Source organism: Rhinolophus sinicus, chromosome 13, assembly GCF_057876585.1.
Source record: "Rhinolophus sinicus isolate RSI-liver-muscle chromosome 13, RSI-T2T, whole genome shotgun sequence".
In the NCBI taxonomy this organism is placed as follows: Eukaryota; Metazoa; Chordata; class Mammalia; order Chiroptera; family Rhinolophidae; genus Rhinolophus; species Rhinolophus sinicus.
Window position 1 is genome coordinate 20405149 of NC_142513.1, and position 19269 is coordinate 20424417.

At 48.6% G+C, this 19269-nt stretch overlaps 2 protein-coding genes across 11 annotated transcripts in view; one reads left to right on the forward strand and one right to left on the reverse strand.

The window, feature by feature from the left end:
- Nucleotides 1-3777, forward strand: part of NCOA6 (nuclear receptor coactivator 6) — an 85661-nt gene extending 81884 nt beyond the window's left edge. For all 8 annotated transcript variants that reach the window (XM_074318006.2, XM_019733554.3, XM_019733538.3 and 5 more), the window contains one exon: nucleotides 3229-3777. In XM_074318006.2, coding sequence (XP_074174107.2) covers nucleotides 3229-3272 — 44 coding nt within the window. In that variant the 3' untranslated portion in view covers nucleotides 3273-3777. The remainder of the gene's footprint in view (nucleotides 1-3228) is intronic.
- Nucleotides 3778-5037: 1260 nt separating this feature from the next.
- On the reverse strand, nucleotides 5038-13800 carry TP53INP2 (tumor protein p53 inducible nuclear protein 2). 3 transcript variants are annotated; one of them, XM_019733653.3, is made up of 4 exons: nucleotides 13564-13800; nucleotides 9705-9880; nucleotides 9010-9178; nucleotides 5038-8442 (listed from the first exon to the last, which is right to left on the reverse strand). In XM_019733653.3, exons 2-4 carry the CDS (start codon nucleotides 9826-9828, stop codon nucleotides 8190-8192), a joined length of 546 nt encoding a protein of 181 aa, XP_019589212.1. In that variant the 5' UTR covers nucleotides 9829-9880; nucleotides 13564-13800; the 3' UTR covers nucleotides 5038-8189. The 3 variants fall into 3 exon arrangements, with proteins under 3 accessions (XP_019589212.1, XP_074174115.1, XP_074174116.1); XM_074318014.2 differs by having other exon boundaries at nucleotides 9010-9298; XM_074318015.2 differs by lacking the exon at nucleotides 13564-13800 and adding an exon at nucleotides 13164-13333 and having other exon boundaries at nucleotides 9010-9298.
- Nucleotides 13801-19269: the final 5469 nt, after the last annotated feature.

Consider the following 19269-nt stretch of genomic DNA (forward strand, 5'->3'; position numbering starts at 1 on the left):
TTAAAATTGTGCTTAATCAGAAGTGTTGTTTACAAATATGCAAATGGGTAGTTCTGCTTCCTGGCATGATGCGTTCCCCATTAACACAGAAATGATTTTTTTAGTTTCCCCTAACATTCTTTATTTACTCTTTTGTGTATGATTTTGTGTTATATTTTCAACTGGGGAAAAGGATCAGTAGTTAAAAACATGAAGTTCAATGCATAAGTTAGAAACCAGGGGAAACAGGCTGATAGGAGGGAAGTTCAGAGCAACCTGTAATCAGCAGCAGCTGTGAGTATGCCTGGGGGACCCTAAGATGCCTCTCACAACAAAGTAGGGTGAAAGCCCTACCCTACCCACAGTCAGTGACTTGAGAAGCAATGATCTAAAATCACAGGGTATACAGCGATACTTCAAACAGAAGTGTTTGTTATTATTGTGGAAATGGCAAATGACAAACATAATTAGGTACATCCTAGGGGAGAAAACCCTGAGCAATAACTGCCTGAAACTGCACGCCTTGTAGCATCATTTAGAAACCAGCCATGCAAATTTTGAAAGTACATTTCCAGAATTTTTTTTTTACAATTAAATAGAAATTTTGGCTCAAAATCATACAATATAAAGCACAATGAAGTGAGCAAGGTCAACGTTAATTTCTAAAACTCCTCGGAAGGTAAAGCCCATAAACTAGAAGATTTAATAGAGCCTTGTACCACATTTGCTTAAGGTCAAAAAACAGGGCTACTAGGCTGAATTCCTTTATCAAATTATAAATTTAAATGTTCCCAAAGGAACATATGGTGGACAACCATCTGAAAGACTGTTATTGACCCAATTTTTTTACCATATAGTTGGTTCTAAAATATGAATATATAAATGATATAACTCCACTTACTCTTGAACTGTTTGATATATGTAAAGACATGCATTTGTAAAATCCTTGGTGGTTTAAAAAACTGAGAATTTTCAACAATATATGTGATGGGGGTTTTTGCCAGAATGGTACTGATTGTGGGGGCTTGGGAATGGGATTATGCACAGTCAGATGAGCTGGGCAGCCTGAGGAACAGGCCTTATCACACCCTGAAGGTACCATCAGCCACCATATTACTTCCCTAGCACTCCTTCTTAAAGAGTTTGCCTCGAGATTCTCTGAATTGTGTTCAGTAGGGTAGTAAAGTACAACATTTTGGAGGGAGTATAAAATTGAATCATAAAAAAACTCATCTTTTCAGAGAGATTTATAAAGAGATTAATTAAAAGTGACTTTCTGCTATGACCCAGATTGGCTAGATTTATCCAGAGAAGGTGATAAGAGACTTCAAAATCAGGTTGATATGGGTTTTTTTTTATATCATGGAAGTATAAAAGTATACCATACACCACCACTCCCATCCCCCAGCCTAATATCTAAAAGGTTGTTTTGTTTTTTTGGTTTTTTTTTGGTAGCTTCTAGCACAAATCACTTGTTTACTCAGGGCCCTGCTCATTGATTCGTCCTCAGAAGCACAGGCAGCCTGCCAGATCTTTGGGTACACTGGAGCAGAAACAGATGGAAGTGGGGGGGAGGGAGAGCCTGAGGTTGTTTATCGCCCCTAATTCCTCACCCCTTTCCAGCCACATGTGTGTTTCTCAGACACACTTGATCCTAAATAGCACAACAAAGGAGAAGCTCCCAAAGTTGGCCTCATAAACAGATAGTTTTCTAAGGATGAACACTCAGTCAAGACAAAACGATATTTTTACTATAAATGACAAATGTGCTACAGTGAAAATGAAGCTTGAGAGTTGGATTGGATGTAAAGTGTTGATTATGGGAAGTTGTGGATTGTGTGAGCGACTCTTAGTTTATTTACATGGAATTAAAATGACACCATTAGCAATACCCTGTCAGATTAACTGTCTTCTGATTAGCAGAAGACTAATGAGAGACCGATTCTATGCCATGGCACAAGCAATATGACATCCCAGCAAGAAAATAATATGTGACATTGAAATTTCCAACAGAAGCCTGAAAATATTGCCCAGGTCACTTCTTGGAAAGTCATCACTTCTTAGCAATTACTATGGCTAACAGAACAGTAAAATTTTTGGTTTTTGCACCTACTTTTTAAGTCTGGATTATCAAAATATGATCTAAAAGAGAGAAGAAAAATTGCTTAAAACACTGAATCTAACATGCAAGATCAGAAAATTCAGCCTAGTTTCCAGGAAGGTATAAATCGGATTCATTTTATATATTAATGTGTTAGAAAGAAAACTTTTTTCTCCTTGATAGGAAGTAATTTTGAAACACTGTTTTCATATTAAAACTAAAATATCTATTATGGAGCAGCATTAAGAATGAGGGTGAATTTTTGTTAAGATCAATATGAGATTTTAAACGTCTACATTTGGAGAGCTTCAAACTATTCATTGCTGTAAACTATTCATTGTACTCTATTCATTGCTGTAAAAAATCTTGTGTGTGGAAAAGTTCTTTAGAAACATGGTTTAAATATAGGAAAAGATTGAGTTAAGACACTATGACAATGCAAGAGGAATTAAAGGAATTAAAATACACTCATTCCCCTTTATGTCACTGTTATCCTGTGTATAAATCACTCAGTTCCCACCTCTTCCATGAAGCCCTCAGGCTCACCTAGGCGCAGAAAGTAGGTTGTGGCTTGCTCTGAATTGCTTCCTTGATATACCGGGCTAGGCCACAGTAGACACTTGCTGACCAAGGGTCATGGTCATGTTATTTAGAGACTTTGACTATAGCATGGCAAAAAGAGTTCCTTACTGCACAACAATGGCTTGGCTCCAAAAGGAATCCAGAGGCTTGTTTTTTTGCACTTTGGCACAATTTACTCATTTGCTTGTAGCATCACTCATTGATTTCTTATCAAAAGCATTGTCATTCTATCCATCATTTCTTTGGGTGATGGGAACTGGTGATAGAGATTGTGGGTTATTGACCAGCTAAAGATCTTTCCACCCTGCCGTTTTTTCCAACCAGATACGTGTGCACCATCTCCCATCACATTTCCCCAATTGACACGCTCTAGTACATAGCACCATACCTTCCTCCCACAGAAGCCTGAGACCCTCTTCACACCGAGTGCCCCTTTTGAAGCCCTTAAACTGGTTCAGAGCCAATAGAGCTCCACTTAGGTCAGTCCTGGTTCTTGTGGACTGCCTAAAAGTCACTGCTATAAAGAATTGCCTCCACTGAACATGTCTGTCCTTTCTCCCCCACAGACATAACCAGTGTGGTGCAATCCAAGCGAAGAAAATCCAAGTAAACAAGCTGGACGGCGACTTAATACTTGTAAATGTATGTGAATTTTATAAAAAAGCAATTTTGAGCTGTGACTTTTTAAAATCCATTTCTGTACAGCTAGTCATTTTAATAACGTGGCCCTTTTCCTAGTCCCTGCAACCTGTTTTGTAAAGTGCAATGGGGAAAGCAGAGTTGTTGAACCCTTTTGGTGTTGATGAAGTTCAAGGTTTCTATGCCATGTATTGAGAGGAACTAATGCGATTATGTTATTAGTTTTCACATTTCCTAAGCAGCCTAGAGTACAGGGTGAGCATTTTTAGATCTTCTAATGATGTATTGTGCTGTGGAAGTACTGTGTGAATAGCAGTAGTGGGGGCAAAAGAAATCTCATTTGGAAATGTTGTAAATAATTTTATTATATAGTGTTTTGGATGTATTTGTTGTAGAAATGGACCAGTGAATAAAGAGAATCTAAGGGTTTGTACAATGTGAAATACTGAATGTGTTAAATAAATGTCATTGTCCTAGAACATAAATGTATGTTATTGGTAAGGAACTGTTGGATGAGCAAGCTCTTCTTTGGACCATAAAAGAATAGGAACAGCCTTCTTTGTGAATTAGAATCCCATCTTGTCTTCATTGCATCTGAGATGCACCTGGCAAGTTGAGGAAAATGCACCTTCTTGCCCACTCAACTCATTCTTGTCTTTGAAGAAACTAGCCCTTTGGCAAAAAGAATTCCTTACTGCACAATAATGGCTGGGCTCCAGAAGGAATCCAGAGGCTGGTTTTCTTGCACTTTGGCACAATTTACTCATTTGCTTGTAGCGTCGCACTGTACCAGGTACTTTTATATATGTTGGTCAAATTTCTTTGATTGCAAATAACTGAATCAACTTAGGATCAAAGGCCACCCAGGATTTACTAGGGACAGGACGTCATCAGCAACCCAAATGGCACTTTTTCTCTACCTCAGAACATCTGGTTTTCCGTGCACATGATGGATTGCTCCACAACAACTGGGTTTATACCTCTTCCATTCAAGAGATAAGCCCAGACTGACCAGTAAGATTCTTTGTAACAGCATCAAGAATCCAGCCCAGTTTAAGTCAGCTTTCCACCTTCAGTCCAGTTCTGTGGTTAGATGGGGCAGTCCCGTATTAAAGCAGTCATTTTGTGTTATGTCACACGTCCACTGCATTCCACTCTGGCTGCCCTGTTCCTCATCGGCATCAGGCTCAGGCATGACTTAGTATCAACATGCTCAGGTGTTTCCCTTTCCTGCTCAGTTCTTACCTAAAAATTTGTAGTCTCCAAAACCAGCTGCTTCTGCTCCCACCCTACCCACCTATCTACCTTCAGGGGACTCAAATACTTGGGGCCCTGTCCTTGTCTTGATCTGGGCCTCAGCCTTCCGCTGTGTCTCCTATAGCTAGACATAGGAGTATACTCCGTACCGTCCCCTGCAGGAGCTCCTTCCCCTTGCCATAACCCAAGGCTGAGACCAAAAGGAGTCTGTGATTCTCTATCATTCTCATCTCTATTTCAACTGTCTTACTACTATATATGTCTTATGTTGTAAGGATCCCCTAAAAGTAGTTATTTATGAGTCAGACGCTACATTGTCTGGCTCTGTTTCCAGCAAGCTAATCTATGCTCTTCCTTCCCTTTTGACATACACAACCAGAATCAAAGCCAGCCTAATAATAATACCCCCTGCCAGTACTGTGCTAGAGGTTGTAAAATGCTTCTCTCCTACTTCAGCTGTACTCAGGCAGAAAGCATAATGTGCTTTAAATAGATTTTTATTTGTTTTTCTTTATATTAATTTTTTTTCTCTCCCATAGAGGAATAACATTACAGTCTAACAATCAGAATCCTGTTACACACGTACACAGGCATGCCACATGACCGGGTTGAGGTGGTTGTGTCCTTGAGTCTGTCGACATGTCACAACATGGTCAACCAGAGTCTCCTCATTTCAGCCAGTCTAAACACAAAACACCCAAGAGGGATGCACTCAACTTGGCTCCATTTGGAACTGGGTGGCAGGGCAAATTTGGGAAGGTAGAAGGGGTTATAGTGTGTCTGCATTCGGTCCCCTCACATAAAGCCACATGGATCTGAGGAGGCATCCAAGAGCTCTAGTGGGGTCCTTATTGCACCTAAGATATTACAGGTAAGAGCAAATTGATCAGGGTTCCAGGCAGGGGCCGGGGAGCAGGCATACTCCAAAACAGCAAACTGCATTCATACACATGTGATACCCTGCTGGGGCCAGACTGGCAAAGGCTGGAAAGGGACACCCAGCTTGAAGAGAGCACTCAGACATATCGGGGAATTACTGTGAGTCGCCCTTTGATGTAGTTGGGACTCTCTCTAGAAACGGGTCCCTCTGACATACTCAGTTTTGGCAAAGTGCTGGTAGTATTGACATTAAGTAATACAAACTGGAACAAACTTCTCCAGGGTCTCTGAAAACATCAGTCAAGACAGACTCTCTAACCCCCTCCTGTCTTAAGGTTGCATAGGACTTTATGAATTCTGGTTCCCTCATGTATTCAAGTTCTGTGGTTTAAAAAAAAAAATCCTGAAGCATGCTCAAGGTGAAAGGCACATACACAGTCAATACAGTATGACGAGGTCTGATGCTTCAGGAGTGAGACTAGCAGGAGACTGAGTAGTGTTGGTTCTTAGAAATCTATACACAAAATATTGCCACACTCAAATGCTACAGAGTCTATAGGAAAGTACAAAAACCTATGAGCCTTACAACCAGCCAGGTGATGAGAGTGGAGGGTTCTAGAACTATAGGAGCTCTAGAACTATGGGTAAGGGAGGGGCCTTTTGAAATTTGAGCCAAATGCCCTGTTACTCACTCTTCCCTCACCAGAATGGTCATGCCCAGGACTGAGCCTAGGCCCCAGCTGGCATCAAAGGAGTAGGCCAGAAGAGTTGGAGGGAGTTTCAGCCCTTGCAAGTGCTGAAGACCCTAAGCTGGCTGTGAAGTGACCGACCACGGGGTAGCTGGAAGAATAAAAGTCACTAGGTCATAACTGAAGGAGAACTTTGGGGAGAGGAGCAAGGTTGTCAACTACTGAGGCCCTAGTGGACAGCAGGACTTTGATCTGTTTTTAGTGTAGATTTGGCTTACTCCCTTGGATAAGAGACCCCAACAGGGATTCCTCTGTCCCCATCCCAGCATCCATGGGGCTACCCCCTCCCTTACCCACACATCCCACATGAGGCTTGGGGTGACAGGGTCAGGGAGGGCAGCTGCCTTGCCCTCATGGGATTGCAGAGTTTTCTCCAAGCCTCAGCTTGGCTGTGAGGCCTGGAAACCTGGAATTGGGGTGAGGGGGAAGACCTATGTTAGAATATAACAGGAAATCTTAAAAGTTTCAAGGAAGAAAGAGCACGCACTAGAAACGGATAGTTAGAAAGAGGAAAAGGGAAGCAACTCGGGGTATCCCAAGAGGCTGTTGCTGGTGTCTGAGCCCAAAATTCAGTCCCACCAAGAGAAGGGGAAAACTGGCTACCCCCGTCCCCTCTGTCTCACCCAGAGATTCAGGTTCCCTCCTCCAGGTACTTACTAGAGGAGAAGCGGGGGAACCAACCATAGGGCACCTGTTTCTCCCCAGCAGCCTAGAAATGAAGAGCACTGGGGCAGAAAATGAGGAGAGTCCCCTTGAAAGCCCTGAACCTGGATAGGGACTATTTGGGGATTGGAACAGTGAAGTTCCTGGCCTCCTACCCAGGAGTGTTTAGTAGGCATCCTGGGCAGGGTGTGAAATACAAAGCCAGAGGCAAGATGAAGGCTGAGCTGTCATTCTTGAGATGGCTTCACCCCACAGCTTGTCTTCCCCAGCATCATTCCCTTACATTCTTACACTGGGGTGTGCACTTTCCCTGCCTAGAAACCCTCTGTCCTGTATCTCTTCTAAGCTAGTTCTAGCACCTTGGGCATGTGAACAGATGGCCAGGATGGCAGGGCCTTGCCCAGCCTCTACTCCTGGAGTGACATGTTGGGGGTAGGGCAGCAAGGTACTAACTAAGCCCTTCAGACTTAGGGGCTGCAGAGGGGTAGGTTTCAGGAAGAGATTTGGGAGGTAGGATTATAGGAAAGGGAAGTGGGGGCCGACTCCAGGCTTCAGCCTGAGCAGGGCTTGGCCTCTGAGCAAACACAGTACCAGCTCCCATGATGCCCTGCTTCCTACAGCTTCCTAACCAGTCTGTCCTGTCTACATTTCTAATAGGCTGCCTCTTTCCCATGATTCCCTCCACCTTCTCCCTCTAACTCACATCTCACAGTCCTCTTCCACATACTTTACCTTTCCAGGCCTAGGCAACTAAAGGAGCCCAGCCCCTGGGGGAAAGGGAAGGGCCAGACTAAAGACAGAAACTTTAAGTCTCAGTCCCACCCCCATCCATTTGGGAGGGAATTGTTGGGAATGAATAATAAGGGAGCAGGAGCAAGTGTAGTGCCAAACATGAGATAGGGTGAGGCTTGTAAGGTGAGGAAAGAGCCAGATCTCGGACTGGAAGAGGAGACTCTCGGAAATAGGAGTGGGCCAGAGGTAGAGGACTGGAGGGCAAGGGTGAAGGGGAATGTAAGGGTAGTGATGGGACAGGGACAAGAGAAGGAAGGGTGGAGTGTCAGGTAGGGGAGATGGAGGGCTAGATGCAGGGCATGGGGGCCAGAAGGAGGGAAGGTGAAGGGAGGGAAGGGGTTCAGAGGTGGATTAGAGGATCAGAAATAAGGAAATTGAGTGGGTGGAAGAGGGGGCTATTACCCCACCTCAGACACATGAGGGTGGTTGTGGTGTCCAGCCCCGGGCAGGCTGCGGGCGCCCCTCGAACAGCACACTGGCTGCGCCGGAGGGCCTCCGACAGGGGTCGCGGGGGTCGGTGAGGGGTTGGTGGTGCGGCCGGCTGACGCTCAGTAGTTGAACTGGCGCTGGCACGGCTGGTAGATGAAGTTGCCCTGGTGCTTGGGCCGGCGCGTACAGGTCTCGCGGGCGCGGTTCTGCCGTTGCAGCCCCTTGGCGCTCAGCGCGTGGCGCTCCGCCCGCTGCCGGGACCGCTGCAGCCGCCGCACCTGGCCCGCCTTCTCCATCAGTGCTGCCCGCCCCTGCAGAGGGGCGGCGGCGTGGTGCAGGGCCTGGGGCTCGCGGCGGACGGGCGCCAGCTCTCTGCGAGGACAGATCAGGGCTCGGTCAGGGCCGAACGAGTCGGGGGGCGAAGGGCGGCGCTGGCACCTCCCACCGTGTCCCGGCATCATCGCCCTCGCGCAGTGCTTTCTCTACTCACTGGGGGCACCCAACGCCCTTCTTGGGGGTACAAGCCCTTCTACCAAGCCAACCTGGAGATACCTCCTCGGTTTCAGCCCATGTGACACGTAAACCGGACCCTTGGGAAGGTTAGGCTCCAACCTCTTATTCAGTCTTGCCCTTCTCACAAGCCTCTATAAGCCCCACCCGCTCGGCGTTCTGGCCTTGCGCCTCCAGCCTCTAAACCCACCGCAAGACTTAGCCACGCCTCTCCTATCTCAAAGCCCCGGCCCTTTACCCTCAGGCCGGTTCCTAAGCCTTATCCCCCGCCCACAGGCCCTGCCCTTTGCCTCGAAGACACGCCTCTAAAGGCCCCGCCCCATCAGTGCCCGGCGGGCACCCGAGCTCTGTGCCCCAACCTCCAGGAGGGGACCCTTGCCTCCAAGATAAGTCCCTCTAGGATTCCACGCCCCGCCCTGGCCTGCTCACCCATCGCTAAGGTCGCCGTCAGGCAGGTCAGCGTCGGGGTTCGGGGAAGGGGGCCCCGGCTCCAGCACTATGGTGCTGCCGGTGACGTAAACGGACATGCTGGGGTGCTCGATGAGGAGGTCCTCCAGGGGACTGCTCTGGAGGCGGGCGGGCCCGAGTCCGGGCCCCTCTGCAGTAAAACAGGCGGGAGGGGTAACAAACCAGCTCTCGTCCATCAAGGAGGGCGCGGGCGGAGGGCGGCCTGCGGGGGCGGGGGGAGCCCCGGGGCTGGGTGGAGCCGCGTAGCTGTCTACGGGGCGCGGTAGGGGGAGCCATGCGGGGGAGGGGGCGCAGCGGGAAGGGACACACGCATACCAGACACAGGGGGGCGGGGAGAGAAAGGGCATCGTTAGTCAGACCCGCAGCCCCGCCCGCCGCGTCCACGGGGCACCCAAGGGGCAGGAGTCTCGCTCGACCCGCTGCCCTAGGGCACGTGAGGTGTGGGCCCCAACACTGCACCGCCAGGAGATGTCCCGGGCTTGCATGGGATGGGGCCCTGTTACCCCACCTCCAGTGTCACTGCCTCAGTCCCAGTTTGCCCAGTAGGCCTGGGGTGACTCCCCGGTCCCCTGGCAGCTCCCTTCCCCTCCGCTACTTGGCCACCTGACCTTCACAGGCCCCGGAGTCAGAGTCCTGGCCCCCGATTTAGGCCTCACCCGGCAGGTCAATGATGAGCCAGCCGTCCACTTCATCCTCTTCGGAGACGAAGGCTCGGGGGCAGTCAGGGTCCTCGGGGGGCGGGGGTGTGCTGAAGAATAAGCTGGTGAGGCGTTGGAACATGGTGGGGGAGTGAAGTGGCCTCAGTGGGGCGCCCTATTGCAGTGCAAAAAACCTGGGAGGAGTAGAGAGGAGTCAGAGCCACCACTGACTGAATTAAGTCTACCCCAACTCCTGGCTGGGGATAGCAACCCCAGCCCCGAGACCAGGTAAGAGTACAACAGGGAAGCTTTGCCGTGTGTGTGCTTTCTGGTAGGTCAACCTGTCTTCAGGCTTTTCTATTTTCTGTGTGACTTTAGAAAGTTATTTAACTTTCTGTGCTTTAGTTTTCTCATCTGTCAAATGGCAATGATAATAGGACCCTCCTCTGGGCCCTTTTAAGATTTAAATGAGCTACACAAAAAGCTTAGAACAGTATCTGGGCACAGAGTAAACATTCAAAGAAGGTCTCCAGAGGATTAGACCTCCAAGCTGGACCTTGAAGGGTAAATAGGAGTTCTCCAAGCAAAGAAGAAATTGCCCAATGTTGTGATTATTTACCATCATCATATTGCTAACATCCATGTGTCAGGTACTATACGAAGCACCTCATGTAATACAACTCTAGGAAGTGTGTATAATTATTATCCCTCTTTTAAAGATGAAGAAATTGAGGCTCAGAGAAGGAAGGTAACTTGCCCAAAGTTTCACAGCTTGTAAAATATAGAGGTAGGATTTGAACCCATGCAGTCAGATGCCAGAGGCGGCACCCATAATCACTATACTCCACTGCCTTTGCTGGGTGTCTATCTGGATTAGGCATTTTCAACTTGGTGTCCAGGGGCCATGGTCCATGTGTTGTTTTCTGGGAAGAAGGACCTTGGTTTTCATCATGATTTCCCAAACAGCACTTCTTGGGTCCAGAGATTAAGAACCACTACTCGAGTCTGTGTGTCTTGAAAAGTGTTCACTAGCAAAAATCCCACAGAACAGCTACCATCTCAGCACAGGCCTCACTTGTGTATGTCAGATGAACTTGGAAGATCCTATTCCCACAGTCCCTCCCCCATTTATCCCCTGTTCCCAAGCTCCTGCTCAAGGACAGCATCCCTGGCTAGGAGGAAGATCAGGTTGTCTGGCCCCAGGGAGACAACAGGTCAGTAGGAGGTGATGGAGGGAGAGAGCAATCAGACCCCAGGAGCCCTTAAGGCTAAGCACCGAGTGTTGGACCAGGACTCAAGGCCTCAATCAGCCCTTCCCTAGGTGAAGATAAGGAAGGAGACCCCTTGCTCCAGGAATGCAGACACCAAGGAGTGGCTATAGATCTGCTCCTCTCCCCACCTCAGCTTACCTCAGGACTAGACCTAGGCTAGGGGCTCCCTGGATGTCCCTAAAGTTTGACACTCCATATATGTCTCCTGAAGATGGTCAACAGTTTGTTATTGAGCCATCTGTCACTTTCCTCGAAGGGTGGTTTCCACACTAACTATAAAACTCCCTGGCAGCATGTCCATACTTCCATTCCCTAGAGGCATTCTACTCTTAATGCTAACCCACCTGGGGTATTTCTATGCTTGTAGCTACCTCTTCCATTCCCTGGGACTGTTTTCACACTTGCCCCAGAATCCGCTAACCTCCAAACCCTGAGAATATTGCCACATTTGCAGACCCAAAGTGGTCTCCAGAAGTGCTCCCTAGATGCTGGCTTCCCTGGTGGGAGATCTACAGGGATTATGAAAGGTTGGGCCACCCCAATTAGTGCCTGCCCAGCACAAGCCACATGTCTCAACGTAGCCCTAGGGAGGAGTTAGTGACTCAGTTACCAAAAATCCAGAAAGTTTGGCCCCTCCTGAAGGAAGGGAAGATTGGGGCATTGATGAGGAGCACCCTCCTTCCAAGGACCTTTTACTTCATTGAGGAGATAAAGAAATTAAGAGCTGTTTTAAGGACCATCATATTCACCCAGTCCATGTTACAACCAGAGAATAGAGGGTAGAAGTCTATCCAAAAAAAACATAGCTAGATGGTGGTGGGGCAGGCCTAGCCCCAGGTCACTGAGCATCCAGTCACAAAAGCCTCAGCAAACAATCCCCCAAAATATAATGATGCAGGGGAGACAGGGGGGTCAGCTAGGAGTCAGACACTGATGGAGTCACTGCTCTCCGCAGAGCCCCTCTGCCCGGCTATAAAAGGGTCTGGGGTTCTGGACACCAGATTCATTCATCAGGTATTGACCAGAGCCCCCACTGTGTACCAGGGCCTGCTCTGGGCCTCCTCAAACTTTAGACAGACTGAGGTAAGGGAGACTGGGGGTGAAGGCAGAGCTGCCTGCCTGAGGTCACACAGCAAGTCAGTGACAGAGCCAAGAGTAACAGCAGCAACAGCCAGCCAGTGCCCGCCCCTGTCATGACCACCAGGGAGTCTCCCGGATTTTCTTTCCCAGACTTGCCAGCTTCCTGGTTCTCACATTCCCAGCCCTGCTCCAGGGAGAACCATTCCCTTTAATAACTGCAGCAGCTGTGCCCAGAATAGCACTTGAGCCCCAAGCCACCTCTGCTCCAGCCCATCCTTGAGCAAAGCCCATCCAGCCTTAAGGCCCATCCACTTGGAAAGTCAGGCGCTCTCTTGTCCTATCCCTTCTCCTGCCTCTCTGTGACCAGAGAGAAGGGCAGCACAAGTCTTGTAATCACCAGCACTAGGCCAGGTCATGTCCTTCTAACTGACAACTCTGAGGAGGGGATGAAGGGCCAAACAAAGGGAACTCTCACTCCCCACCCCACCCCAACATGAGCCCTGGAGACACCCTGATGGAGCCAGTGACTCACCTTTCTGTGGTCAAAACACCTGAGAGGCAGCAATTTTATTGGCCTCTAGGACCCCAAGGTACAGAGTGAGGGTCAGGGCCACAAAAGGGGACCCAATCTCCAAAGACCTCCTGGAAAATGATCCAGCAGTGAGGCGACCTAGGAGCCCTATCAAATTTGGATGGTGCTGAGCCCAAGGAGAGTCCTCAGTAGCAGGAAGGTGTGTAACTTGTTACTTGTATTGAGTTCCTAGTAGGCATGTGCCCATGGCTAATGCATCTGTCACTCACTTAGTAGGCATGACTCTAATTGGCTACATGACCAGGAGTAAGCCACTTCCCCTCACTGGACCTCAGTTTCCCCTCTGTGAAATGGGATCTAAGACTCCTAGTTATGGGCCTGGGAGTGACTTCAGCTAAGGCGCCGCACACATGTCAGGGATTAGGAGGATATTATTATGTTAGTCCCAGGGGTGCAGAGCCTGGAGCTGAAGGGAGGGGGTTCCACCACCATCTGGCGCTGTCCCAATGATCTGGAGCTGGAGCTCTAGGCCTCCCCTCAACTCCTGAAGACCACCCCCAGCCCCCAACCTAGACCCAGCAGTGCAGTCCGAACCTCTCTCAAGTCGCAGGGAGAAAGCAGGAGATCACAGGCCTGATCCCAGCTCCTGGATTAACCCAGGAAACTGCCAAGGCCCCTTCGGTCCCCGCTGCCTTTCAGCATCCCTCACCTATGGGCCCAGCCCCTGACCAAGCTCCCACCAGGTCATGGGAGGACAACCGACCAGAGTGGGGGGTGGGGAGGAGGACGGGAGGCGGTGCCGGCCTTGGTGACGTCTCAATGTCAAATGCAAATAGAGAGACGTCATGGTCTACCGGGCGTGAGGCAGCCAATCGGGAGACGCGAATACAGCCCCGGCCGCCGCCGGCGGAGATAGACAAAGACCCGGAGCGGGGGGCGCGGGGCGTGTCCCCGGGCGCCCGGAGCCCCCTGGCTAAAGCTGGTCGGAACTCACCTGGGAGCCGGAGTGGTGCGGCGGGCGGGGTGGCGCTGAGGTAGTTGTGCGGCGGGACGGCCGAGGGTCTGCGGCTGATCACAGGCTGGGCCTCATCGCGGGGGTTGGGTGGAGAGGCAGCCGGGCTACGCGTGGGACGCTCGTGGCTGCTGCGCTGGCCCGCGGGGCTTTGAGTCTGTGCCGCCGCTGCTCTTGGGCTCGCAGCACAAATTGGAACGTTCAAACAGCTGATTGTGACGTCACAAAGGGGCCCGCCCGCCTCGCGTCACGGCAGGCGGAGCGGTGACCAATCCCAGGCTGCGGATCCCCCCTCCCCGCCTCCAGGGTTTTGTGGCTAGTGGCTCCTGCCTGGAAGCCCCACTCCGAGCCGCGGGCTGCCGTCCAGCGAGGCGACTGCTGGAAGCTTGGATCCCTACCAGGGTGACCCGCAGACCTCTCGATGAAAAAGATTCCACTCCTTCCTACGGGATCCCTGTCTTCCGGCACTCCCTCCACATATCCCAGCGCCTTCACCCTTTTCACCTGCATCCTATATCCAAGTCCCCCAATCTGTACCCTTTTCTCAACTCCACACGACGTCCATTCTCCCCACCACTCTTCTCCCTGCTCTCCTTCACTTTTCTGTCTTACCTCCTCACCCCTACATATTCTCTGCTTTTCCACCCCACATTTCCTCAGCAGGGCATGTTTGAGAGGTAGGGGACTTCCCCCTTCCCTGGTTCCGGGACAGCACCAAGGAATGTAGAGGAGTTGGTTCCACTGAAGGGAAATTTTAAAGAGTAGGACTTGGAAAAGAACTGCTCTGGGCTAATAAACGTTGACCTAGAGACTACTCTGTTATGGAAGTTTACACACCACACCTTATTTAATCTACGTTGCTACTGGGGCTGGACGAAAAGTGACAGGACAGGGATTTATTATTATTAGTCCCGATTTACAACACCGAAAGAAAACCAAAGTTCACAAATCTCGCTGTTAGTATGTGAATTCATATTCAATAATGCTTTCAAAACATTAATTGAATACCTACTATTACCACTGCCAGACTATTAGCTGACATTTATGAACACTCACCGAGTGCCAGGCACTGTGCTATTGCACTTTAAAATGTGTTTTGATCTTCACAACAACTTCATTGTTACCCCCATTTTCCAGTTGAGGAAACAGACTCAGCCCAAGTGACTTCCCGAGGTCACAAAGCTAATGTAAATAGCAGAGCTAGGATTTGAACCCACAGTTCCTGGCCCCAACCCTTTCCTCTCTATATATGCACCAAATTAGCTAAACCCCAGAGTGCTTCAGCCTCCCCAGGGAGATCTGGGCCCAGTCCTGACTGCCCCAAACTTGCTGTGTGACTCACGCAAGTCATGTTAACTCTCTGGGCTTCAGTTTTTTTCTGTCAAGCCTAACATGTCTATGCTTCCCTCTAGTGAGTCTTTCAAACTCCCCACTCTCAGGATTCTGCCAATCCCATTATTTAGGCCCCCAATGGCCTGGGAAATGCCTGGGGAGAGACCACAAATATACATCCTCAGAATTTCCAGGGCCAGAGGCTCTGGGTCCTCTCTCAGTAAAGCAGGGCTGGTGGGGTGGGTCTGAGGCATGAGGATGAACTAGTTCAGAGCTTCATGCTCTGATGAGAAAATCCTGTCCCAGCCTAGTCTGAAACCCCATAGGGACTTCTCAGCCCTTAGCAACTAGGAGAAGGAGCCAGGAAATACTACCCAGAGGTTTCTTTGGGGAGGAGAAAGCAGTTGTTTGGCCCCTGGTCTATTGTTCCCAAAGTGTCCTCGTTCTGTGCAACGCTGAGCCACTGCCCATCACATCTACTTCCTGTTAACTTCATATCCTCTCTTGACCTCCTTATTGACTTAAACTAAATGAGCCCTAATGGGGCTCTCCTGTCACACCACTTGCCTGTTCTAAAACCTGTGGCTCCCAAAGTACCACACTCCTTAACACAACGTGTGTGGCCTTCTGTGATCCAGCCCCAGTTTGCTCCAGCTTCATCCCCCTAAGGTTGAACTCCTCACTGTCCCTTCAACACTCTTCAACAACCACACTTTGGCTCAAGTTCTTCCCCCTTCCTGGAATACCTTTTTTAGGCCTTTACGAATTCAGATCTTTCTTGGCTTCAAGATTCTACTTACCCCTTCTTCCCCTAAGTAGCCTTCCCTGTCCTTACCCATGTGTCCAGAGCTACCTTGATGGGTATGTATTTTTTTCATTAAACAGTAAATGATTATAAGGGATGGAGGGGATGGTAGATCAGGGTAAAAGGGATCAAATATATGGTTATGGAAAGAGAACTGACTCTGGGCGATGAACACACAATGTGATATATAGATGATGTATTACAGAATTATATACCTAAAACCTATGTAACTTTACTAACCATTGTCACCCCAATAAACTTTAATTAAAAAAAAAACAACAGTAAATAATGATGACTAAGTGTGTGTGTGTGTGTGTGTGTGTGTGTGTGTGTGTGCGCGCGCGCGCGCGCTTTCCCAAGTGGATGGTTGGCATCCCAAGGGCAAAAATCTCTGTCCATATACTCCCCCGACCTGGCCTGTGCTGGGCTGGGCAGAGTAGACTCTAATCAAAAGGTCAGCACTTACAGCTCAAGAAGAGTGGCTGATACAGGAGTCTATACCTGAACCCTCTACCCGAGTACAGGAAACATTCTGTTGGGCACAGTTCTGGTTCCCCAAGCCCAGGAAAGGGGTCTCCTGGTGTTCTAAATGGTGGAACACTCTGGTATTCTAAATGACCTGGATTCTGCTCCTAGTCTTAGCTGAACCCCATGTACGGGCTACGAGGGCCGACTCCAGTCTTCTGTTTCTCTGTAGAATCAGGGGCACCTATGGAAGTAGGGGGCTGGAGCCTAGTGGCATCCCATCCTGAAACTCCAGGGATCCATCCATCTCCACTGCAGAGATTTATTATCTCAGACCTCAATTCAATCAAACACCTCATTTGATAGGTGGAGAAACCGAGGCACAGAGAGGTTAAGTTACTCGCTTAGAATAATAGAACAGCAGAGCCATCTACAGACCCTGGGCCCGGGGAGTGGGCTTAGTATTCTGGGATCCTGGCCTGGGCTTGGGGGCTGTAAAAAGAGGCAGTAAGCGCCATGCTTGGGGTAGACCTGGAGTCTCACTTCCAATCTGATGTAGGATGCCACTCCTGTGTACACACATGAATAGACATGGGCACCTATGCCTACACAATGAAGGTATCCATGTGCAAACATACAGGTACACATGAGCTCACCCCCTCAGGGTTAATACATGCCCATCCAATCCCTGTGTAGATCTAAGCACTTGCCCACTTTTATGGGCCCCAGGATTGGAGGTCACAAGGCCACCCTTCTTTTCCTGTCTGGGGCTTTGGCTTGCCCTCACCAAACCCTGAGGACTCCTTGATGGCCTAGGGCCCCCCACTTCAAAGGGCAGAGATGTGTCAGCCTGGGAGTGTCCTCACAGGACCTTGAGCGTATTTACTCAAAGGTATGATGAGCCCGCTGAAGAACTGGCTCATCACTCCCTCCTCCCCACTTCCCCCTTTCAGATAGAGGGTAAGGCTGAGATGAAGCCCAGTGGATAGCTTGGAATCTGAGTCAAAACCGGCAAGGCCCAATCACTTTAGAAACAGAATCCTCCCTCTCCCTCCCACTAGGGCTACAGAGTTAAACAAGTCATATTAATGATGACACTACAGGGATTTCTATGTGCCAGGTACGATGGTAAGTCCTTACCTATGTTGATTAACTCCTTTAATCTTCACAACAGTCCCCTAACATAGGTAATATTATTCTTCCCATTTTACTGATGAAGAAACTGAGACAGAGAGGGGAAAAAATTTAATTGGTAAAGCCACCTAAGGTAGACATAATCCCCCAATTCCCCCAACAGATAAGCCTATACTTTAACAAGGGGCCATATCCCCTGAATTCCTATTCAAAAAGCTTTGTTATTCAACCCAGAGATGTCTGAATTGAGGGTAACAGTGGTGTGTGCGTGTGTGTGTGTGTGTGTGTGTGTGTGTGTGTGTGTGTGTGTGTGTACATCATGAAAAAGACCTTGGTCTGATTGTCAGTAAATCCGGGTTTCACTCCTAGTTCTATCAATCCTGGGTTCACCGCCTGGCCCTGGGCCCTGAGTTGAAATTGAGTCACTTTCTTTGTCTGAGCCTCAGTTTTCCCATCACAAACTGGCTGGCTCCAGGCTTTCTAAACAGTCCTCCAGCCCCAACCTCCATGCACCCACGTTTGTTTGTATGAACTGTGTGTAAGTCCCTGATGATGATGAGGTGAGGGTCGGGACAGGATTCATTTCAGGAAGAGGTGGCAGGAAGCCAACGGCTTGGCTGAGTTTTAATTCATCTGCCCATGGTGTGAGGGTGGGGTGGTGACTTTGTAAGTGTGGACAAGTACCTGAGTGAACTGCTCTGATGGGAGTGACCTGCAGGAATTCTCACATTTAGACCTTTTGACAGGAAATGGTTGCACCCCTCCACATTTGAAACTGGGAAGGAGAGAATGGACAACAGGGTTCCCTCCTGCTGAACCAGCCACTCATTTAGGAGCAGATGGATTCCCTAAAGCTCAGACCACTGCTCTTTTCTGCTCACAGCTATTCCCTGCCTCCCTGCCACCTCCAGACTGCAATTCGCGCTATTGGCCAGGCATCCTCTCATGGTACCTGGTACACAGTAAGCATTCAATAAGTACAGACAGAAGGCTGAGTGAAGCTGCCCCCACCCACTCTGTTTAGCCTGTCACACACACACACACACACACACACACACACACACACACACACACACACACTGCCTCTCTCTCTCTCTCTCTCTCTCTCTCTCTCACATCCTGTACAAATGATCACACTCCAAACCACCACCAGCTTTCCTGCTAGTAATAAGTGTCAGTGCATGTTTCTGTGTATTCAGCTGTCTATAGAAATATTGTATGTGCATGTGTGTACAATGACAAATAGCATTTGTGTGAAAAATGTACAGTATTTGTACCTAACATAAAATTATTTTCTCAAGCAGCAGATACTCCCATGTTGTTCTTGAAGGGATAGACTGTCATGTTGTGAAGATGGCCACATAGCAAGGACCCCAGAGGGATCTCTAGAAGCCCAGAGTGGTCCCTAGCTAATGGATAGAAAGGGCCACAAGAAAATGAATCCTGTCAACAACCTGAGGGAACCTGGAAGCCAAACTTTCCCTAGTTGAGTCTCCAGATGAGGACACAGCTGGTGAATATCTTGATTTCAGCCTTGAGCAGAGAACCCAGCCGAGCCTTGCTGGGACTTGTGACTTATAGAACTGTGAACTAAGAAATAGGGGTTGTCCTTTTTTTTTTAGTGTGACACTAAATACCAAAAAATAATTAATTAATTAATTAATTATTAAGTTACAATTGATATACAGTATTATATTAGTTTCAGGTGTACAACATAGTGATTAGGCATTTATATAACTTACAATGTGATCACCCTTATTAAATGGGTGTTGTCTTGAGCCCCTAAGTTTGTGGAGTTTTGTTACACAACAATAGAAAATGGCAACACATATGTTGAAAAAGTTTTTTGCATGAAAATTAAGAGGCAGCTTGAGTTACTAATCGTATTCTATCTGGTACATTTTGTCTCAGCACCAATATTTTTGTGAAACTCATAATAGTGTCATAATTGA